We start from the raw sequence: 24,440 nt of genomic DNA on the forward strand, positions 1-24,440 counted from the left end.
GTATCACTCAGGGACAGAAAGCGAGCAATCTGGATTAGGGAACAAACTCGAGTAGAAGATATCATAGCTCAAATTAAGAAGAAACGGACTTGGGCAGGCCATGTAGGGAGAAGAACTGACAACTGACCACGAGGGTAAATGAATAGATACCGAAAGACGGGACAAGAAGAAGAACACCGCCATTCACTCGACGGAGAGACGAAATACGAAACTTCGGAAATCAAGAATGGACGCGGACAACGCCGCAGGACAAGAGCGTGTGGAGGTCAATAAGAGAGGACTTCATCCTGCAGTGGACCTGAGTAGGGTGAAAATGTTGATGATAATGATGATGACAAGAAATTGGTGCCCGTTTGAGAACATCTCCAACTGTTTTTGCCATTCGCGCAGAATAGTGGCTGTGTAAAGTAATAACCACATGAATAGCAGCAGGCTGTTCGACACTCTTTTCTGTGTCTATGGGGAAACCTATACTTGTGGGGACTACTTTAGTACGCTTCATTTGTTGCGTTTAGATGTGTTCGAAATTTTCTTTTGTCCTTAGTAATCAATAAGCATCACTTCAATATATTTATGGTAACATAACGTAGATGTTGATAAAGGGTTCAATGCTGATTGTCGGCTCAGTCGCATGACAAAATCGCAAATTTCGAAGATTTTTTAACTGTGCGCCTTTACCAATACTGCTTCTAATTTGTTCTTCCGGCGCATTTCCTTCGTATAATTTTTTTCTGTTCATCAATAACAGCTTCAGGGATTGCGAATGCCTAAGTACTCAATTGCATAGCCCTGGATGGTGTATTTTATATTTTCTTTTGTTTTACAACACATGCGCCTTTTATTTCACGATATATAAATAACCGAAAACTTCCGCGTGCGAATTCCGTGGCTTATTTATGAGTGCCTTTGTTGCCATAAAGAAGCTATTGTGCTTTTGTGTCACGTTAAAGCGGTAATGTGCGAACATGTCTGTATCCGACGTTTCTTTCTGCTATGGAACTTACTTCTCATGCATTTATGCGAGAAACTAGGAAAGCATAAGCTTGTATTCTCTGACAAATCTGACACACTGACAGACAGATCGGGGATACCCGGTACACCGTGTAACCAACACTCCAACGAACCATGAAGTTCCAGCCTTCGGTACCTCTTCATTCAACTACATTCACTCAACTACATTACGCCAGCAAAAACTTTTAAAGACGATAGTCTATCTTGCGCTACTTGAACGCACAAATTTTGCTCTGTCTGTATGAATGTTTGTCTGTCTGAAAAGGAATTTTATTTTCCTCCTGTGGCATACGCAAATACAAAACACTCGTGATTCCATGCTCTACCACGTACACATACATGGTGCATCTGTTACACTTGAGGATATCACGCCTTCCTGGTAACAGAAGGGATAAACACTTTCCACAGAATGAAGTGGGAACTGCCATTAGTAGTTCCAAAAAACTAGTTCTACAGGTGGCGTACATTCGTACTCTGTCTGTGACTCGATTCAGCCACTGGGCCAAAGTGCAACTGAATCTGCGCAATAGTCTTGTATACCCACAACCATACCTAAACGCCTAAGACCAGCGACAATCATCATACTTGTCGACATGTTTGAACAAGAACAAGTCATTATGCAAATGTTAGGCAGAAAATCAATGCATAAGTGATATTTGCAGAGTTCCTTAACTAAAAAATTCATGGATGCTTATTTTTGCAATATCAAATGAAATACTACATCAACTGCAGAAAATCGCCACCTGCTAGTGCCCGCGCCGCTATAGCTCTTGGCGGAATTTTAAGAAATCAAGCGGCAACAATAACGAAAGGTTCCACTAGATAGGTTCCACGTTCCGCTTGGAATGCACTGGAGTAGGGCAACGTGGTCCTATAAACATTGTAGTCGGGTGCACGCGCGTCTCCGCCGAACGGCAGGGCTGGAATCGAGGCACCCGGACTGGAGCAGTGAAACGCGGTAAATTTGAATTGACTTGAGAGAACCTCTAGCGTGTTTATCTTGGGAGGAACGAGACAGGAGAGGGACGGCATGAGAGGTGAGCGGGAAGGAGAAGGTAAGTGTTTACATGGCAGGGACGCCAGTAGACTATCGTCTTTCGTCGGCATTTGCAAAGAAAGGAGCAGATACACGGCCATTTTTTGCCAGAAACTCTGAGAAACATGCAAAAAACGTTCATATTTTGCGCCACCCCACATCGGCAGTGACGTGCGAATGGAAATACTGGAAATAGAGTTATCAGTGTGTCAATTCCATGTTAGCATCCAAGTGGTACCATCAAACGGTATAAGCAACACAACAACCCCGTTTAGTCCCGGAGGCTTTGGTCGGCTGCTGGCTATCCCGCAGACAAGTCCTTGGGACGTCATAAGAGCTTTAATTACTTGAAGTTTGCGTTAAGATAAGCATTATAGTTATCGGCACAAACAAGCCTTTCGAGCGAATAATGTTTAGCCTTTTGTCAAGATAGTTTAGAATCTGCATATCTCTCGATTTTATTCATTTGAACGTACCTGCTCTCAGTAAGAAACCGAGTTTGTTGGTTTTCGGAGTGATTGGTTCATTTATACTTTTTTTGGGGATGAAAATTAAACTTTGATTGATTGATTGATTGATTGATTGATTCATTCATTCATTCATTCATTCATTCATTCATTCATTCATTCATTTATTTATTGATTGATTGATTGATTGATTGATTGATTGATTGATTGATTGATTGATTGATTGATTGATTGATTGATTGATTGATTGATTGATCTCCAAATTCACAATATTCACCGAGGTCTGACCTCAATTCTCCCTTCAGGACATTCATTATCCACGCGCCCTTGTATTCAAAACGTTCTTTTGTTTCCACCATGGAGTCGCGCGCACTCTGCTATAGCTTCGGGCATTCATCTCACTCCGTCCTATCGAGTGGCTTAGCCGATAACGTGGAAACGCCCCTTCAAAGACGCGTGTACGGCCGCTGCTCAGGTGAGACCGGGTCGTGCAGCGCTTCTATCGTGATTCTTATCGCGGCCTCGCACCCTGATAAGGCTTGCGTACACTCTGGGACATACAACTCGGCACACGCTTGGCTTGGGGGCGTCTCGCACGCCGAAAGCGAGGTTTGGTTCTGCGCGTCGGGCTTCTTTTAATTGACGTCCCATTAGTTCTGGAACGGACGGCCACCGGGGGAAGTTGCAACGCCTTGAACCCGAAGTACGAGTGGGTGAGTTCTGGGAACTTGGTGATTCTTTGCGTTAAACACATTTGACCCTCATGATAGCTCACAATCCGCCTGGCTGTATATTCTTTTCATACAACGAAAAACGTTTCTTTGGTGAATGACTTGAGGAACCGAAACAACTCCGCAAATAAAACGATAATGAAAGTTAATACGGCCAGGGCTATTCAGCACAATGTAGCTCACAAAAAATACTCAGTCATTTAAACCACTATTTTTCATAATTTTCTATAAGTCAGGCGTGTTTTGAAACTTATCCGATATACTGTAGCTGCAAATAGCAGAATGGCAAGATTACTCCTTTTATGGTCACATGGTATATCTGCAAGAAAACAAGGTCAAACAGAGCTAAACAAAATCATGAGGCAGTAGCAACGTTTTGTAAGCAAAGGCAATTGTTTGGGAAATAGATGTGTCGTTTAGTCCGTAAAAAAACAATGATAAAGTCGGATATCAATTCCCCGTCGTGCAAGTAAAATAATTAATTGCTAAGAATGCTTGAGAAGTATTAGCCCCACTTCGGTCGCATCCTGTATGTTTACAGGCAGGAGAGTGTATTAGATTTGATTCGCGATGCATTTAGCGAAAATGAAAATCCATATTGTTCGATGTTATGGAGACTTGAGAAATACACCCAATTCGCGGATTGTCTGTCGGCGATAACAGTGCGGTCTGTGGGAGGGTACTTAATCGCATGCGAATCCGGAACATTTCGTCCTTGAAAGACATCTTGGAGTGTACGTTTGAGTATCAGGTATGACCGATTTAATGTACTAATAAAACGTCTTGGTTGAACCGGTAAGAGGCCATGCAGACAAAATACGTTTGCTTTATTCAAAATATTTCGTGTTTTATACTGCCCCCAGCCCTTGTCCGGCAGCAAACGATGCCGTATTCACTGAGAAATGAATCAATTTAGGTTAAAATTTTGATTCTCCCGCCAAATTGTATATTTTCGTGACGTCTGCCATGGAGTCACAGGGGCAAGTACTCAAACGAACTTCCAAAGCGTCATTAGGCTCTCCAGCCTTGCTTACCGTCAGTCCTTTCAGATGGAGCTACAATAAGGAGCCACGAACCGTTGACCGCCGTGTCTTTATTTTTGACCGTATTTCCACCTGCCTTGTTTTTGTTACGGTAGAAAGTAATCGCGGTCCCGTAAGAAAATGTCGTTTACGCCAATCGGTCATTGTCGCGTAAGGCAACTCCAAAGAGACGGACTGCTGTGCAGCTAAATCAAGCATAGAGCGCCCAGTACCAACAGCAGTGCGCATCGCTACTTTTATGCTTATGTGTATTTTCCACTTTAATTTCTTCACACCATTCTAATGGCTGTAAAATGAATATGCGTTACATTTAAATGCAAATAGCTCGTTCGGTAAGCTTAGAAGCCCTGCCTAACTTGCGTTCGCTATTGCCGGCCTCAGCCAAACGCACAGCGGGGCATATATCATAGGTTCTGTTGCGGAAAATGAGCTAGTGGGTCGCATGGCCATTTCCTTTTTTACTAATTACATAGCTCCTTTGATCGCAGTGTGCGTTAAAAGTGCTGTCAGTATGATGAACTGAACTTGTGCTTTGTCTGCATGGCCCCTTTTAGCCTGGTTATAACACTGCGCTGTGGAGATACCAGGTGGAAAAGTTGTGTTCACCAGCTTCAGAAACCTGGTATCTGGAAAATGTTTTCTCTGCGGAAAACTTGGTTTTTTTTTCGACAAAGAAGGGTGAATAAAGTTCAGTACAATGGCGTTACACTTATGTAAAGTTTCCTTTTAGCTTTTAGGGAGGAGGCGTGTATTACATTGCTACGAGCATAATAGAGAATATCGATAATGTTTATTTATTATTGAAGAAGGCGGAAACTCCTCTTATTACGGCCACAATAATTTTGTGAAAGTGTTTTATTGATAGGCCTGTAGCGTAACAACACTTTCAGCAGTCCGTTTCTTCTCTCCAAAGGACCTCATTCAATCCAAAAGTGCCATTGTAGCTGCCAATATACAGAAGGAACTGGTCCGTGTTGAAAACTGTCGTACCGTTCACACCTTCAGCTGTACGGTGGGACAATCATATCTAGCGCATTGTCTTTCGCCGTTACAGACGCCATGATGCTTGTATCGCTGCGTCCGTGACGTGGATCAACCGCCGGACACGGCCTGGCCCGAACATGTATTCAGTGCCTTGTGAAATAGAGATAATTATTATTATCATTATTATTTCCTGCAAGGCCGGAGTAGTCAAATGCCGAAGCTATTTATGCAGCCCCCCAAACACAGAATAGCAATTGTTGCTGTTCGCACGCTCATCTCCCATAGAAACGACTGTATTCCTTACGTTGCGCGGCGTCCTCTTTTGTGCACGTAAAACGCCCCTCTTTTTAACAGCATGCACTGCTGCTTTAAAATGTTCGGCAATTTCTTGTTTCTAGTTGTTGTCTCTGATAGGCTCAATCAGCACGATATACGGGCTCTCACTGTGAGAGGCAAGCAAAACTACCCTAATAATAGTATTTATATTGCAGCCCAACGAATCCTACATGGGTTTCGGCTGCCTAGCAAGGATATTTTATTATCATGATCATCATCGTTGTCGCCTTCATCATTTATTTATTTAGCTTTAAAGGGCTATCTCGGGCATTGCATAAGGGGGGGTGGCGGACCTGTCAGCTTGCAAATGGTCATGATAACTGAGAGAAAGAAACACAACAGCAATAACAAGAAGATTACATAAACGGGAAAGGGGAAAACATGGTAGCTTCCTAATGTTCATGGATACAAAAAAAACAGAACAGCAGGAAAAGACAGATGAAACACCAATAAGAAAAAGATGAGCCAATATGTAGCAGGGTTATAAAGTTTTGAGGAACAACAAGAAAAGAGTGAACCCAACAGGGGCTTAAAAGAAGACCAAAAAACGGAAGGAGACAATACAGCAGACCTTACACTATTAATAAAAGGATGAGACAGCCGTAAGGAAGGTAAACAAGCAATGCTGGCGTACAAAAGGGTTTGAGTGATCACTGCAGCAGTTACAGCGCATGGAATCGCAAGGAAAAAACGGAAGGAAAGAACACACAGGGCCCCAATAAGACAAGCATGTGTGAACACTAATCAAGTAACCAGACACATCTCACACCTGAAAAGATAAGAATCAGATCAGTGCGCTGGGAAACAGGGAATAAATAAAGCAAGAATAACAATAGATTAAGCTAAATGGGGACTATACACAGGCATCTGGATTTGATTCAACCACACGCTGATTGTTCTACACGCTATTTAGTCATGGGACCTAGCTGTACGCGTGAACTGTTAATGATTGTTTGAATTTATTTGGCTCACGTTTAGGCAGGTTATTCCACTCCACGATGGCAATAGGAGGAAATGACTTGTTGAATGCGTTGTCGGAACCATGCAGTCGCTGCTTGCTTGCAGAGTTGTGCAGACTGCGTGAAGTGCGCAGAGGCGGTAGCAATAATGAACAATGCAAGTCGGGGAATGTAGGATATAGTTTATGACAAAAACAGAGCCTTGCGATTTCTCGCCTAGAAATGGTGGTAGGGAGACCGATGGGCGATTTTATGGCTGAGATGCTCGAGGGAAAGCTATATGTCGCAGAGATAAAACGGGCTGAACGATTTCGGATCGACTCAATATATCAAATAAGTTTGGGAGGGTTTCCAAATTGCTGAAACGTACTCAAGCTTAGTGCGTACAAAAGTTGTGTATGCCTATTTGCGGGCTGTAGCAGGTGAACATGATAGGGATCTTCTGATGTACCCCAGGATTTTAGAGGTTTGGGCTGCAAGTTTTTGGGTGTGGTCAGGTTAATTTGCCGTTTGTAAGTACACCGACGTACGGGTAGGTCCCCTCCCGGGATAAGACGGTTGAGTTGAGCGAGAATGTAAAAGTTCGGCAAGAGTATCTGAAGCGTTACAATAGACAGGGAAAAAATGGCCACGTATCCGCTCCTCTCGTTGCACATGTCGACGAAAGACAATAGCTGACTGCCGCCCCTGCCATGTAAACGCCTCCCTTCTCTTTCCCACTCACGATTATTTCTGTCCCTCTCCCGTTTCGTTACTCCCACGATGACACGCTAGAGGTATGATCAAGTCAATTTAAATTTACCGCGTTCCCCTGCTCTAAGTCGGGCGCCTCGATGCCAGCGCTGCCGTACGGCGGAGACGCGCGTAAATCGAGTGACCCTACTACAACGTTTATACAACCACGTTGCCCTACTCCACGTGCGTGCTAAGCGGAACGTTGAGCCTATCTAGTGGAACCTTTCGTTGCTATTGCCGTTTGATTTCTTAAATGCCGCCAGGCACTGGCAACTGCAGGCCACGGTTTTTTGCACTTGATGCAGCATGCATGAATTTTTTAATAAAGCTGTTTTAATAAACACTGGAAATGTCACTTATGTATTGATTTTCTGCCTTGTATTGGCGTAATGTTTGTTTTTGTTCAACAGTGTTGACAAGTATGAACATTGACGCCGGACTTACACGTTTACATTTGCCTGTGTGTATATAAGACTATTGCGCAGCTTTTGCTTCACTTTGGCCGGGTTGGCTGAATCAATTCACAGACAGACAGATAGATCAAAATTTCTGCCTTTAAGTAGCCCAAGAAAGACTAGCCTTTTTAAAAATCACAATGTCAGCTCATAGGCTGGAAGTTGCAAGCTGTAACGCAAAGCAGATACTTCCCAGTGGTTGAGGGAGGGGGAGGGCATGCTTTCATGTGCGTCGCCACTGGGAATGGCGGTGTAGTCATCACAAACTTCACATGCACGCTTTTCATTACGGCAGCCAACGATCGGCACTTTTCAAAGATTGGAGTGTAACAACACTCTAAACATTGTCTTGCCATGCGGCCTTCGGGACGTAGCTTTCTTTAATGTCCTTACTCTCTCAAAGACGGTCTAGCAAGACTAGTTTTACTGGATCCTCCACCGATCAGACTGCTGAACCTGTACTAACTATTCAGCCTACTGCTGTCACCATGAACTGTCCCATTAACGGCAGATACCAAAAATAGGCCTACTTATTCAATCAACTAAGAACTATAGCATTTGTTTGTTTCACCTTACCGTTCCCCCATCCCTTTCTTCCATCGTAACTAGTGTCCTCCTTTTCTTGTAAAGGTTCTATACTACTACTACTACACCCAAACCATCATTCCCCCGAGCTTTTTTCACCTTTTAAAATCATTTACCAAGCCGCCCGCTTTCGCAATGCCTCCAGGTGTAGTCAGACGAAAATGCATTACGTAACAGAAGTATCCTTATCTTACGCGGAGGAAAACATTACAGGCCGTCACACTTTCGGTTTCGCCACCTCATAACAACCGCTACTCCGCATTCCGATTTTTCAGGTTCGTCGATTTGAATACTTACAAAACTTTCATATTCTTTTCTTCTCGTAGAAGATGCGGAGAAAGCGAGTTTAATTTCTCCCTCTTCGAGTAATTTCGTCCTTCTTACAGTGGGAAATTGCTTCGGCATAGAAAAGCCCTTGAACAAAGCCATAAAACACACTGCAAGAGAAATATCAAAATAAATAACATTTTTTTCTTTGACACTAAAATACTAACGATGTTGCTTGGTGAAGAGCGCCACACGAAAAGTGACGTAAAAGTACCCCCACGGAAACCACGGGAGTAGAGCAGAAGAACGCCGTTGCGACAGAGAGCTTTCATCGACGTTAGCAATGGTCCCTTCTGGAGACTTAACTTTATTTCCTGTTTGTTTGATACGAATATAGATTGGTTTAGCAACAGGAGGAGATACAAATGTGAAATGACGCCTAATTCATTTTATTGCCAGCATAATGATGCACCACTTCCTCCACCCCCGGTACACGATTTTTCAAACGAACAGCTTATCCTCATTCTCGATGTGTTTATAAAGCTATACGTGGAACCAAAAGAGAATTTTTTTCTTGTGTTGATTTTGTTTTCGGTGTCTCGGACGCTACGGCAAGTAAACTTATCAGCGTAATCTTAATGTTCTTAATGGAGTGGCATCTGGAGCTAGAGTTCACAATACTTTCAAGTTCGTTGTCTCCGTGGGCTCTTCGTCAAAAAGGGCACTATCAGACAGCCTTTTGTGGAGTGTATTTCATTCTTCGCTCGTGTAGTCGGCATCGTAAGCAACTACGAATGTTTGCTGCAACGTGCTGAGGCGTGCCACCGTGATAACAAACCGCTCTTTTGTGATCTAAAACAAAAAAAAAAGTGTTTTGAGGAATGTTTGTCAGGTAGCAAACGGAAGATAAAGGAACACATGTGACTACTGTAGCCTTCCACCGTACGAACCATAGAATGACACCGAGAGTACTTATCTGCCAGCATTCTTTTGTGTATGATAAGAAATGAAGAAATAGATTGCACACGTACACCCCAATCGTGGTTTCACAATCTTGGTGCTCTACGTGAAATTGGCGCCACAGAAAGCAAGTGCTAAGACAAAGCAGGCGGAGGAGTCACGCTTCTGTGGTGGGAATGTTTTCACTTTGCAGTGTTTTACGAAAATATAACAGGTTAACCGCACACCTGACCAATCGAGGACCATTGGGAACGTACGTGTGTGCCTGTGCCTAATGAGTAGCCGCCTCCAGGTAGCTTAAAATAAATATTGAGGCATCCACGATGAACCTATGTAAGCATCTACGATTTTGACGGTTCAGTAACAAGCCTTAAAGGGAGAACATACACACAGCAGCCCACAGTATTGCCATGGGTGAACGACTCGCACTTGACAATTCGATATATCAATGTTTATCAGAGCCCATGGAACATTACTTCTTCGGGTTCATATACGAGTACGTTGGGGTCAACATCCCTTCAATTGTCAAGTCGAAATGCCTCTTACACATAAGCATTGCTCAAAATTTATCCGTGAAATAAATAAATGCAATATAAAATTACCCCAAAGTATATCTGCCGGATATGACAGCAGCTCAAAAGTGGCGAACACTTAACTTGAAGCATCCGTCATATTACGTGCAAACCAACGGCACGAAGTCTTCTCTATAACAATTGCAATAAATGCAATTTAATTCCTTTTCCTTTCTGCTCCTAATCAAATTAAAGATTTAAGGCATTCATTGTTACTTTGTTAAGTACAGATGTGTCACTGGTCTTTGCACAGTGCATTCCATAGCTAAATATGTTAGTTAATATTGCACATGCACTTTAGGTTACTGCCATTCTCCTTAATTGGTTCTATCTTCCTTTCTCCGCCTTTTCACTTTGTTTCGTTACCTTCTTGAGTTATTTTTCTTCAGAAACACAAACGGGAAACTGATATGGGTACGCCTTATGTATCCAGGAACTTCGACCATTACAAAAGCAGATGTACACTCACACCTCACGCAGAAACCAATATCGTGAACAGCATACAACATGGGAGGGTCATTCACAAATCACTGAATATTTTCCTGAACATAAGTGCCAGACATTCGTAAAACGGAAGCAGACATAGCGGATGAAAGAACACTTTGTTAGATGGAAACAGATTGTAAGTAGTTAGGCAGCCAGCCGCGGCGGTCGGGTAAAACAAGGGGGTTCAAACTAGGAAAAAAAATTCACAGCATATCCACGGGGTGAATGATGATGAGTGGGCGAAGCTCCTGAGGGGAAATCATCGGTAAAACCGTGACTCTTCAGTGAAAGTTCGCCCACTACATCTGTGTCCGAACGTAACGTCTAGAAAGTCTCGCTTAAACCGCGCGTCGGCACCTTGGGGCTGAGCTCGCCTGATGCGTTTTGCAGACGCCTCACGAGCTCTCACTGCATCGGGGTCTGCCTGCCGATACGCGCGCTTTCTCGCCGCTTCCCGTTCTCTGACGTTTTGGAGATCCTCTTCGCGTCGCAGCCGTGCCGCTTCGCGTACGGCAGGGTCCTCGCGCCGTTGCCGTGACGCTTGGGCCTCTCGTTCTCGAACGCTGGGATCTTGGCGGCGTCGTCGCGCAGCCAGACGACACGCTTCGGCCTCCCGCTCTCGTACGGCAGGATCTTGGCGGCGGCGTCGCGCAGCTTCACGGAGCGCTTCTGCCTCGCGGGCTCGCACATCTGCAGCCTTATCCATCCGGCGACTCCGAGCGCGCGCCAACAGCGAACGGATTTTATTACAACGCTCCCCGCCATCTAGTAAACAATCCAAGAACTAAACTAGAGGTAGCCACGCCATCTAGTAAACAATCCAAGCGCATCTTTTCATCATATACAAGTACCGCCATCTAGTAAACAATCCAAGAACTAAACTATAGGTAGCCACGCCATCTAGTAAACAATCCAAGAACTAAACTAGAGGTGGCTACATACATACGTCGAGGATGGACAGACCCACGCCCTAAGGAGCTTCGCCCCTAAAAAATGACGGCGCACATTCTGGGCTGCTGGCACAACTCCAAAGGTGCGCTGAATGCGCTTTGTGCAACACACGTCACCCCGGAATTACAAAGGGATATAACCCGCCGCGGTGGCTCAGTGGCTAAGGCGTTGCGCTGCTGAGCACAAGGTCGCGGGTTCGATTCCCGGCCGCGGCGGCCGCTTTTCTGATGGAGGCGAAAAGCAAAAACGGCCGTGTGTACGAGATTTCAGCGCACGTTAAAGATCCCCAGGTGGTCAAAATTAATCCGGAGCCCTCCACTACGGCGCGCCTCATCGCCTGCGTTGCGTCGGCGCGTTAAACTCCACAATCAATCAATCAATACAAAGGGATATAATCAATCAATCAATCAATCAATGTGCATCCAAATGTTCCGAATCGTGCTCTTCGTTTATGCTAAACTCTCGTTGATTCCGGTCGGCCGGATGGAAGCTATAAATTGATATGTCAAGTGCACGCATCAAATCGTGCACAGGCCTCCCTTTCACTACGATTGCGTAATGCGTGCTTCGAGCACAGAGGTTGTTTTAAGGAGCAGCGAATTGTGGGCTCAGCGCGGCGACTGCATGAATGGGATCGCGGCTGCGGTGAGGGACGGTAAACAAGAGGCGAGTGAACAATCGAGAACAGATATGTTTACCGTGTTTACCGAGTGGTATCTAGCTGGGTCTTGCGCGGCCTCCAAAGTAGGGTAGGCTGGTCAGCGCTGCAAGCGCTTCCTGTGGTCACGTATTTTTGGTGCTCTTCTCCCACAGACCATGAAGCACCTAGGGAACATCGCCCAAGTGCTGCTGCTCGGCCTCACCTGGCTTCACAGCTCACACGCAGCATGTACTGTCAAGAGCCCGCCAGGACTCAGCAGTGAGTGAAGGCGCGTGGGGCAAAACTACCACCGCCTGTGAGGCATTGATTACTCTTACAGGCATTTTATTTATTTATTTATTTATTTATTTATTTATTTATTTATTTATTTATTTATTTATTTATTTATTTATTTATGTATTTATTTATTTATTTATTTGTAATTGTTTGCAGGCAAACAGGGGCAGTGAGAAAGGGTATTACAAAATCAAAGGCGTAAAACAGAATAAGCAGCCTTGAAAAATGGGGCACAAAAGGTATGGCGAAAAACAGGAAACCTCTATGATACTAGAAAGTTCAATGCGCGCAAAGAGAAAATACTGGAGGAAAAATGGTTAAAGAGCATATGTCGGAGGAGGGGTGGGGGCGAAAAGGAAGTCATATAATAACAACGCTTGATGCACAGTACAGGTCAGATGAAAAAATGAAGAAATTCTTCAAATCACATTTCAGTGGGGAAAACAAAAGAAACTAGTGGATATAGCGCAAATGAGGGAAATAAAACCCCACATAGGAGACCAAATGATAACAATTAGAAAATAATGCATGAATATAAAAATCGCAAAAACTTAAAACCACCAACGAGAAATCAGATGATGAAGTTACATATGCATCCGGCTGTTAAAATTTTGGCGCTTTAAATTTCTCTCTCTCTCTCTCTCTCTCTCTCTCTCTCTCTCTCTCTCTCTCTCTCTCTCTCTCTCTCTCTCTCTCTCTCTCTCTCTCTCTCTCTCTCTCTCTCTCACCTTCCCTCCCTACTCCTACAAGGCGGTATAACAGTCGTCGTCTTTGCCAGGTTTGTTCGCCTTGCCTTTTCGACAGCAGCCACGCTAAGGGATTTTAGCTGATATTTTTGCAGTTCTGAGCTTCCTCAGCAGAAGTTCACATACAAAACAATTGAGAGTACGCCCTCTACAATAAATAAATGGTTATTCTTTGCCCCAGGCAGTAATTTGTGTACTGCGAACATAATTCTTCGTATTCCGGGGAGAAATTCGGCGAAAAAAAATGGTGCCTTTTGCGTCTTTGACGACATTGTTGCGCAGAAAGGTGATGTGCGACAGCACAAAACATTAGCAGTGGCTTAGCTCGGCTATGCCAGGATATCCGTAGCATGAGATTAGGTTCAGCTGGTTATTCTTAGGTTTCCTGGTTGTCCAGGATTAGCTGATTATCATGCTTACTGCTGCTAAAGCGATTTACAATCCAATCCAACTCAATTTTTCCAACCCAATTCAATCCATTCCAATCCAATCCAATCCAATCCAATCCAATCAAGTCGCGGCAGCGGCGGCGGCTCGGGCGCGCCAGCTGTGCGCCGTGAGACGTCACTTCTCCTCGCGCATGCGCAGCACGGCTCTCCAGGAGCCACGCTAAACTGCTCAACCTCGGCCAGTGTAGCTCAGGCTACAATATTTTAAGTGAAAAATTTTTCCAGCGAGCGTTCATGCGGGCGTCTGCGTACATTTTCCCTAACTAACGCAATGCGTCGTTATCAATCTGTGAAACTGGCGTAAGAGAACGCATATATTTATACCCACGGGCCTTCTTGCTCGCCCCCACCCCAACTCCCCAATGCCCTTGGAGTCAAGGCTCGCTGCCTAGCGTGTTTTTTCGCATCGTTGATAACGGCTCCGCCGTTTACCTTTACGTGATATAACCCCGTTATTGAGCTGGCGTTGACATGACGAGGTGTCGTGACAGGCGCACTGAGCCCGTTTATTTACTTCTTGATGAGTTGTCATTGCTTCCAGATCTCATTGCTTCATGATTCAGACGACGGACCGCGCTTACTTATTCGTAATTCATGCGCTTTACGGATTTGTCCAAGAAAAGTACGCTGAAATTCCCGCAATTACCCCCTATAATTGTTTGATCCGCCGTTGAGCGAACTTAAGACAGCCTCTAAACGTGAGCGTACCGGATGCCCGTTATCTGCACCTATAGCAACAAAATGGATAGTTGGGTAGGTGTGTGGGCGCCCGGACGCAGTGCTCACGCGCGTTGTCGGCGACGAGTATGCTTCTGCTATCAGTGAGGCCCCTTACCCCTTGCGGTGATATATAAATGTGTGCAGTGCAAGGAAAGGGGTGCTGTTCGGCGCGATCGAGAAAGGGATCAGACTTGCCGCTGCTTGAGTAAAATGAAATAAATACCTTTGCGCTCTTTTCCCTTTCGGGTGTAGCTTTGTTCAGTGCCGTGCATGCCAGTAAGGCAGAGTAAGGCACGAATTCCCATAAGTGTTAGCGCAAACAGACGAAGGACGCAGAAGAATACACAACATGAGCGCCTATAGGGAGCGCTGTTCGTTTTGGCCCTGCCGGGAAAGACCAAGCTGGTTGGAAGTCAGGCTAATGTTTCTTTGCATAGCTTCCGATAGGGGAACTCTCGGCACACTCGGTGTCCTAATGCTCCCCCTAAGTAGCGCATACAGTAGATTTCATTCTGAAGGGGTGTTTTTGTGGTCCCCTTTAGTGAATTTAATTTCATTCCATGCTGGAGTTGTGTTGGAGTTGGCGTTGTGTGTGTAAGTAACATATTGCATTCTTCAGTAACAATGTAAAATATCCTGTAAAATATCCCTTTCCTGTTCTTTTGAAGCTACTACGTAGCCAGTAGGCATGCCACTCAATTATACATGCCACTTAACCATAGCCACTTACCGGTATTTAAGTGTCCTGCTTTGCAGCCAAACCAAGCAGGAAGTCACTACAGCCCCATGCATCTTTATTGTTAGTAGACTTTATTTAGAAATTGGCAAGATTGGTTGGGAAAAATAGGAGTGTGTTGGAAAAAAGGACGTATGAATATTCAGTAGTGTGTAACGTGCACGATTTCTCAAAAACTAAGCTGAGGGCACTATACGCTAAAAGAAAACTAATATCGAGATGTTACTTTCTACGATGTGACCTGATCAAGAATCTTTTTGTCGCCCGGCGCGGTACAGAAAGACGCTATCCTGATATCAGAAGTATCTACAAGGATGGCTACAAGATGGCAGCAGAGTCGAACAATGCAACGGGGGTACGTAATGATCTCTTGTTTGCTTCCTTTTTTAGTGGATTGTTGAAATGTTTCCGGTGATACCAGCACCCACTGTTACAGGCTCGAAAACGTTATCGCGTCGTGACGTGATTCAATCGCAATGAAAAGTACGACCTTATGCGAAGAGTTATCGCGCCATGCGTGGTGGGATATCACGAAATACACTCGCACATGACGCTACTGTATAGTAAGAAGTGATCCCACAAGTATAATCAACTACCCCCCATCCTGTACACGTCAAGAGTAGCTCAATGATCTTGGAGCGCCGATGCCGCAATCAGCCTCTAACCCATCCCCCCCCCCCCCCCCGCCAGGATATATCATATATGCTGTATTCACTGGTGAGGCACGCATGCAGGCTACCATGTGAGTGCGCCGTCACTGGTTCCGTCGGGCTCCACGGGATGGCGGTACTTGTCCGTTCTAAGCACATGATGTGTGTTGAACGCTCCAATTAGAGTGCGATTAATATCTCTGTTCACACCACCGTTGAGAATCGGGTTGAAACGGAGCAGACGACGCACGCCGGTGTTTTCTTTTTCTGCGGCGGGCGGACGCAGTGACACAAGCCGCGTAATGTCAATGTGCTTCGGCCACGTCCATGGCCGTTTCCAGTGTTTCCAAGCGAAGAAAATGACATCTAAACTTTTCAGTGAATACCATCTATACACTGACTCAATGCAAACTATCCGCGTCATTCGCATTGATAGGATTCCTGAGCAGGACGAACAGGATATCCGTACGTACAGGGATTAATTTAGTCTATGTGCATGCTTGCTTTGACACTACACGGATCATGTTGTGCGCAGCTTGATTTTTTCTGCTTTTATTTGCTCCAGAAAGCAACGTGGCATGCTTACGAGTACTACGACGTCAAAACCTCTTCAGGTTTAATGGAATTCCTTTACGGGGACGAATTTGTCAAAGTGTACTACCAGCAAGAAACGAATGAAGCGTTCTTCTACACAGGTATGGAAAGTATCACTTCTATGCTCGCGATTCCCGAGAAAATTTAATTTGATTGGGGTCAGCCTACCCTTCACACTTTTCCAAATCTACTTGTCAGCTGTGGTCCTTGCATTGTATGCTTTTTTTTAACAACTGAACAATCGTATTAACGGTCAGCACCGTGGTGGCTCGTCAATGCCGCGTGTAAATCCTGGATATAACAAGTCACAGTTTGCAGTATCTAAACAGTGGACCGGTGGACCTTCTGGCACTTATACACCATTTTGATGAACCAGTTGTAAAACGTTGCTTGTGGCATTTGGGGTCCATGAATAAATGCCTTGCATTTCTTGTGTGGTTTATTAATTCGGGTGAAAATTTACTCAAGCATGAACCAGTTGTAAAAAAAGCTGCTTGTGGAATTTGGGGTCCACGAATAAATGGCCTGCATTTCTTAAGTAGCTTATTAGGCCGGCTGAAAATTTACTCAAGCATAACATGCCCTTCTTCATGAGAAACCTTAACTAAAATTAATAAATCTATTGCCAGAATAATTTGAGGGATGGCTCAATAATTATCTCAGGCTTGTTACATTAAATTTGAACTGTCCTATGATGGTGAGCTTGGGAGTACGCACTACTTCCATTCAAAGTGGGTGCAAAACATACGTGGAGTAGGCGCGGGCTGGAGAGGCAATAAAAAAATTCACGCATCTCCACAAAGTGAATCATGACGAGTGGGGGAAGCACTGGGTATCGTTCTTGTCGTAAATCACCCGTGGCATTGCTCATTTGCGCATGTAAATGAGTGACAACACGTGTGTACAGTATATACAATTTCAATCCAATCCAATCTGATACAATTCAATTTAATCCAATCCAATCAAATCAAATCAAATCCAAATCCAATCCAGATCTAATTTAATGCTGCTCGCGCATGCGCAACACTGTGTACACGGATGCCAAGGGACAAGCCACGGACAAAGTGAGGTTCTAAGGTTCTTCGCCCCTAATAGAAAAATGGTGTTTTATGCCCTTTTAATATATAAATAACTGGTAATTAACATCTGACTCGATGAAGGCGTGAGCTACGAAAACTTCGGGGGAAAGGGTAGACTCAGATCTTTGGGAGAGGCCTTCGTCCTGCAGTGGGCACGAGTAGGCAGTTGGTGATGATAATGACGAACATCTGCACTGTTGATCTAACAGCTGAGTACACGTTCATTATTTCTTAAACTCAAACAATAAGAAAGGGGAAAGTACCCCTTGGTAGCCAATTTCGAATTCCATGATAAATCGCCCTCCCAAACACCCGTAGCTGGTCTTTTTAACATCACCCGGAATCGAATACACTTACGCCTTGTGCAGACTCGACCTGTAACACTTTTGACCTGGACAAGCCTCCCAAGGACCTGGAACGAATACTGCTGAAGTGGACAAGCAAGCAGGGCAACGCCACCATCTTCGGCGTTTCTTCACTCTTCGTCAACCCACTCGCGCAGAGGGCGAAGGTGGTACGTAAGAACCTGGTTGGAGCCATAGAATTTGATTACGTCTAGGAGAAATTGTGGTTAACCTCTTGCGGTAACCGTTATCTTCCGGTGGCGAAGATGTGGTCTCTGCACATGTTGTCTTCTTTGAAACGTATGCCGGTAGCGAAGATGTGGCCGCTGCACCTAAATAATTCGTTTTGTCTAATTAGAGACGTATCTCAATAAAGTAATGCTCAAAATTAAGTATGCTATAGACTAGTGATGGACCCACCTTCTCGCCTGAGCGGTACCTACAGATTAGTACAGTGAGCATTGTTATAAAATACAAGAAAATATTTATATCAAATAGCCGATACTTGTGTAATTTCCAAGCAACTTTCCAGAGATTTACCAGAATATAAAATCGTAAAGTATGCAGCAGGAGACAGGTAAAGGTATGAACAGACAGAAATGCGGTAGTCCGGCTATGTTCACAAACACGAAAGGCCATTTTACTTGAGCGGTGAATAGATACAGCTACGAAGTCTGGGATGAGATCACCCTGCATGAAAGAAGCAATTAATATAGGTATGAGAGGATCAATAAATAACATTTTGAAGCTCTTTGATATAATCGGCATGTGTTACAACGGTGGTTTGGGCTATAGTTGGGGCATACTAACAGAAATTCAAAACAGCGCAAAAAGACGGGACAAGAAACGACGGCACACGGCGCTGTGGCGTCGTTTCTTGTGCCATCTTTTGGCGCCGTTTTGAATTTCAGAAAGTATGTGTGTGAGCAGTATGCAGTGTGTATTATTTTATTATATAATTATAAACCGCAGTTTGGAAGAGCGAAGACGTACTTATAAACTTCATTTATGCCGAGATTCCAAAACGCTACATAAGCTTTCACGGTCACATTGAGCTATAGAGTCGCGGTGCGCTGAAGGATTGAGCGCAGTAATCGTTAATACAGTTTTATTGCATTATTGATTTTATTGCATTTTATTACAACATTACATTTTGAACGCTTGTTATCACATTCTATCCCATGTTATTACATTTTGTTGCATTAACAACCCTTGCAATTGGTTTTAGGCGGGAAAGCCGACTTTGTTGAGTCGGCTTAGCTGATAACCAAAGCGATATGCAGCGGCTAATAAATATTTGCGGCCAGGAAGCCACTGACCTCGGATTAAATTTCCGTGCAGAAAAATCAGGAATAATGGTTTTCAATGACGCTACCACCGACGTAGTGTCTATCCAGCAAGGCGAATTACCTAAAGTGAAGGAATATAAATATTTGGGAGTGTGGATAAACGAAGGGGATAACTACTTAAGTACTCACGAGGAGCAACTTAAGGTTAAGGGAAAGCGAAACGCAGCTATAATGAAGCATAGAGCTCTGTGGGGGTATAACAAATATGAAGTAGTAAGAGGAATGTGGAAAGGAGTAATGGTTCCGGGTCTCACGTTTGCGAATGCTGTACTCTGCTTAAAATCAGACGTTCTATCAGGCCTTGAAGTAAACCAGAGAACGGTAGGACGTTTGGCCTTAGGCGCGCATGGAAAAACAACTAACGAAGCAGTTCAGGGGGATATGGGCTGGGCGTCGTTTGAAGTTAGAGAAGCTCAGAGTAAAATATGCTTTGAGATGAGGTTGAGGGCAATGGATCAACGAAGGTGGGCAGCTAAGGTATTTAGGTACCTATACTTGAAAAGCGTGGACACGCAGTGGTTAAGAAAGACTAGAAGGCTAACGATGAAATACGGAAAGAACAGTGGGGAATCCAAAACAGCCAAGGTAACCAAAAAAGAGGCAAGGCAGATTGAAACGAATAAATGGAGGGAAAAAATGGCAGCTAAAACGTCGTTAGAGAGGTACAGGGCTGAGAAGGTGAACATCAGAAAGGAAAATTTCTACGATAATTCCCAGGGCAGTGCTTTGCTTTTTGAGGCTAGAGCAGGTTGCCTGCGAACTAAGAGTTTTGTGGGGAAGTATTCACAAAATGATGGGGTATGCGTGGTCTGCGGAAAAGAAACAGAAACTATGCGGCACATCGTGTTAGAATGTGAGGGTATCCATCCAAATCTACATGAAGAGAATATTGGGCTTTCAGAAGCCCTAGGATTTAAGGGTATCACAGAGGAAGTTAACTTCAAGGCTGTCGAGGGGACGAAAAGAAGATTAGAATGCTGGTGGACGAAAAGCCGAGAGGGGAATATTGCCTACGACAGTTACCACCTGTAACAGGAAAAAAAAAAGTATTTTGTGCCTAATAAGCTTTTTGTGCCTGCCCTAACCAGCGCTAGTATTGAACCAAAAGTGTAAAACATAGGTATATTAGTCCTTTTTGGTCAGATGACATGTCATCACCCCGATACAAAGGGGAAACCAATAGAAATCATCATAGAAATCATCATCAACCTATATGACCAACAATGATTAGTCATCTCAGTTTTAAAAAATGTCAAAGGATTGGCGTAATTTATTCTGTTGCTCCTTTCGTCAATCAATACGGCATCGTTCATATTAAAAAAAACGTATTTTTATTTACATTTTTCATGCATATGTAACCACTACACATTGCTGCAACGATACGTAGATCAATAATAATATTGCTGGTCGCAGTGAGCTGAATAAGCAGTTGGCTTGTACTCACGCTTATCAACGTTCTAGGCATTCCAAGGAAATGGCGAAGACATTCGAGGAATTGCAACCTTGAAGTGGTCAATATGCCTTCAGGGGGATGACCAGCCAATCGACGTATACTTTTCTGGTAAGAAATGTGGGTCTGAAACCTTAGTGCGGTGCTTTAAATGTCATGACTTTTCTTGACGAGATGCTTCTAAAGAATCCAGGTCTGTCTGTGTGTCTGCGCGTGCGTGCGGGCGTATGGGCGTGAGTGCGTGCAAGTGGTTATGCGCACATGTGTATGTACATGTACGTACGCATGGAGGATAAATGTCTCACAATGTCGGAAAAAGTTGCCAAACTGACATATAATATGTATGTATTCTAAGAATACTATATATTCACGTAATACTGTAAGCCCTTTCTGGTAATGCTATTGGACATTAAAGCTCCAAGTGGCTACAAAATGCACATTCGCTGGAACAGATATAAAGGTTTTTATGAGAAGAGAACAATCCCTAAAAGTGGCTGTCCGTCACTCCACGAATACACATGTTTAAACAAACTTTACCCCGTTTTTCTGACAAATAGAATATGTAACCACGCTGAATGTCAATCTATAATTGGCAGGTACAATTAAAAGCCAGAGTATTTAAAATAATGATATGGCGTTCTCTTCTGCAGTCATTCGATGATGGTAGGATATGCTGGCAACCGCCTGGGAAACAACGTTTGCGTTAAAGCGAAGTGAAAAAAAAAACATTCACGATGTATAGCAAACAACCAAAAAAATTCTCCCGCATTTCCCCGAGGGGGAGAATCTGAAAGTGCGAATGCACGGTTTTCGGCCCGCTTGCGGCGCTTGCGCTCGGCCCCCGCAGCCCACCGCCTCGCCGCCTTCTCTTCCATCTCTTCCATCGGTCACTAACACTGATATCAGCGTCGTGTCCGTGCCTTGGTCGGTAGAGCGTCGCGCTGCGGCCGCAAAGTCCTCGGATCGAAACCTGGCGCCGGATGCTGTTTCTTTTTTAAATATAGAGGAGCACTGCGGACGCCGCCGACGCCGCCGCCGCCGCCGGCGGTGGATGGTTTGGGGTCGCTTATAAAGTGCATTCGCACTTAAAACCCACCAATCATCGTTACACTTATTTGCTGCATAATACGCTAAATCATAATTAGAAAACAGCCATGAATGCGTACCCGTACACTGGTGATGATGGCTATACAACAAGGCTTGATTTATGCCCCCTCTTGCTGCCTGCTAAAAAACATGTTCCTTCTTCGGCTTCAGATCCCAAAGGCCACGCAACGCCTGGTGGTAGTGATGCCCCTGTGCCTTTGAGGATTGTGCAGGGAAAGGAAGTCACAGACGTCATGGTGATGGAGGACTACGTCGATGACCCAGAAGAGAAATTTAAGGTGACTTATGCTTCCAGCTTTTGCCGTGTTCAGGAGGAACTTCGAGTTCGACTTATCTGGTAAATCTTGAAGGCATTGAAGGAAGGGCCACGCTGAAAACCCTTACAATACACTTACCTTAATGTGCCCTTCACGGCGCGTCAGCTGTAAGGTCTGAAAATGCTGCATTATGGATGAAGATGGTCGGCAGAACATCATGACGCATGCCGCAGTTAAGCGCGCCAGAGTGCGCAGTCGCCCCTAAATGGAAAGCCACAATGTGGGCCCCTGGTTTGCGTGGTTTGCAGGCAATGGAAACTTGGAACCAAAAGAGTTAAGGCGGGGAATAGTATCACGCTCGGGTGTTACGTGCCATGCCTGGAAACGCACCCGTTTCTGTTTTCGGTTCGATCGACGCTCTAGCGACAGGACTCCTTATGTCGGCCGCATCGAGATAGCAGGACTAGCGAGCATCTTGCGTGCCGAAGTTTCTTCCGCTTGGAAGAGTAGAAGCCAGAGGCAAACTTTAATCTGCCTAATCCATGACGAGACGAGGAGCGTAACGACCTCACAGCAGACAGGGCTGCGAGAAACGAGGTTTCAGCATTAGTACTCAATCCGGTAACAAGGCAGTTCTCGATCTCTGGCCGAAGTGCAATGGGCCACTGCTCACAGAGTCACGAGCACTTGTAGGCGCAAATCCAACCATCACAACTTCGCAGCCTGCGCAGGGATATTGAAACTGCAGTCGAGTAAAACACACTCAAATTGTCTCCTTGTCGTAAAATGTTGATGATTTTACGCAATAATACCGAATGACTTAACAGGTTAGCGGATTGAAATGTTTAGCGGCATCAAGTGCACTTTTTTACAGGTGACAAAAAATATCGTTTTTTTTTTTGGTCCACTTTATTTGCGCAGATTCCCACTGGACTGGGCTGTCTTCGCCGCAGAACCAACCTCCCAAAACCTCCGAGTTTCGCCAACAAATCGTTTGTGTTTCATTCTGAGGTCATGTTCAGAAATCTCCAAAGCAATTCCGATTTTTACTACTCATCGCACCTAGATGTAAGTAGACCCACTGGTATACCTGATGCAAAACTAGACTTTTTTTTGGACCCGTAGATACCTAACCGAGATCTATCCGTGACAACGCATGAAAAAGTGCTTATGGATTTAACACCCCGAATGACGACCAAAACTAACGAAGATAATCAAAACTGTGCAAGAATTCTTTCGCATTCCCGCGTAAGGCGCAACGATGCAATTGCCTTAAAATTTCCATACTTAGTTGACGAAACGACAAATCGCTACACTAAATAAATAAATAAATAAATAAATAAATAAATGTCTTGCTTGTGTTAACGATTCGAAAGCAACTAAAACAATATATTTCTAATGGTTGTTTAGTGATGCCATTTGTCGGAAATATCTCATTGCAGCAAAATTTACACGTGATAATAACATTTTTCATCTTACATCGTATACAAGATACAACGTATACAGGGCTCGCATGAGACCCCATGCTGCTTGAGCTCATGCCCATCGTGTCTTGGGAACTGTTGCGTCATCTCTACTGCCACGTTGAACAATCCCACACATGACAAACCAACGTGCTCGAATTCGCTCGATTCAGGTGCACGTTTTATTTATTAGCGCCTATGGCGATCTTTGAACAACACTTTTCCAGATCATCCGGGACATCGCCAGCATGCACATGAGCGCTATCGTAGAGCCTTGGGAAACCAGCGAGCACAACCAACAGAAGACCCAGCCGGAAAATGCGTACCAAGAGATCTACGATTTCTACAACAGTAAGCACATGCTGAAAATCATTTCATTATTTTGAATATTTTGAAAATTGTGCAGTGACATGGGTGTACTGTGCTGCAATGGATGGAGTGGAAATTCACTGAAATTGGACAATTGAAAAGCGATCACGAAAATATGAACCAGCACACACAAATAGCGCGATTTCTTCCCACGCAACTTAAACTGACGCATGGCTGAATTAGAGTTACAAAGTTGGGATATGTGGCTTTCTGATACGATGAACTCCCGTTAAGACGGACTCGCGGCTTCCTCGCTTATGCAGGACAACGTGGGAACGCTTGTTTGGTTTTCCATAGACCCAGTGCAACAAATTATCTGCCTAAGACGAACAGCCTTGTGCGTACTCTTCAATTAAGGCGAGCCACTTTCGGGGTGGCCACCACTGCTAGAGATTTTGGGTAGCGAACATGGCAGCTTTGGCGGGGTGCAGCTGGGCATTCACGCAACCAGAGAGAAAGAAAAGTAAAAGAAAATCTCAGCGCGGAGCGAATTTGCGCCACGAAGGAAGGGAGGGAGCGAGAAAAAAGGCGCGCGGATAAAGCTACCACTTCTCCCACCCTTCAAACCATGGAGCCAGCGGCAAAGCAAAGAAAAAAAGAGCGAGGGCGAGC

The 24,440-nt window shown here is 44.5% G+C and overlaps 1 protein-coding gene across 2 annotated transcripts in view; it reads left to right on the forward strand.

Moving 5' to 3' along the window:
- The first annotated feature begins 3,055 nt into the window (after positions 1–3,055).
- The window catches only part of LOC144159523 (uncharacterized), a 43,830-nt gene continuing 22,445 nt past the window's right edge, over positions 3,056–24,440 (forward strand). Inside the window, exons 1-9 of one of the 2 annotated variants that reach the window (XM_077691073.1) lie at positions 3,056–3,227; positions 12,392–12,497; positions 15,445–15,521; positions 16,382–16,511; positions 17,858–18,003; positions 20,644–20,743; positions 21,890–22,017; positions 22,918–23,064; positions 23,687–23,810. In XM_077691073.1, the coding sequence (XP_077547199.1) occupies positions 12,395–12,497; positions 15,445–15,521; positions 16,382–16,511; positions 17,858–18,003; positions 20,644–20,743; positions 21,890–22,017; positions 22,918–23,064; positions 23,687–23,810 (955 nt within the window). In that variant the 5' untranslated portion in view covers positions 3,056–3,227; positions 12,392–12,394. The remainder of the gene's footprint in view (positions 3,228–12,391; positions 12,498–15,444; positions 15,522–16,381; positions 16,512–17,857; positions 18,004–20,643; positions 20,744–21,889; positions 22,018–22,917; positions 23,065–23,686; positions 23,811–24,440) is intronic. The other variant, XM_077691074.1, reaches the window with a different exon arrangement.

Source organism: Haemaphysalis longicornis, unplaced genomic scaffold (assembly GCF_048455015.1).
Source record: "Haemaphysalis longicornis isolate Haplotype H1 unplaced genomic scaffold, Haemaphysalis longicornis Haplotype H1 scaffold_10, whole genome shotgun sequence".
NCBI lineage: Eukaryota > Metazoa > Arthropoda > Arachnida > Ixodida > Ixodidae > Haemaphysalis > Haemaphysalis longicornis.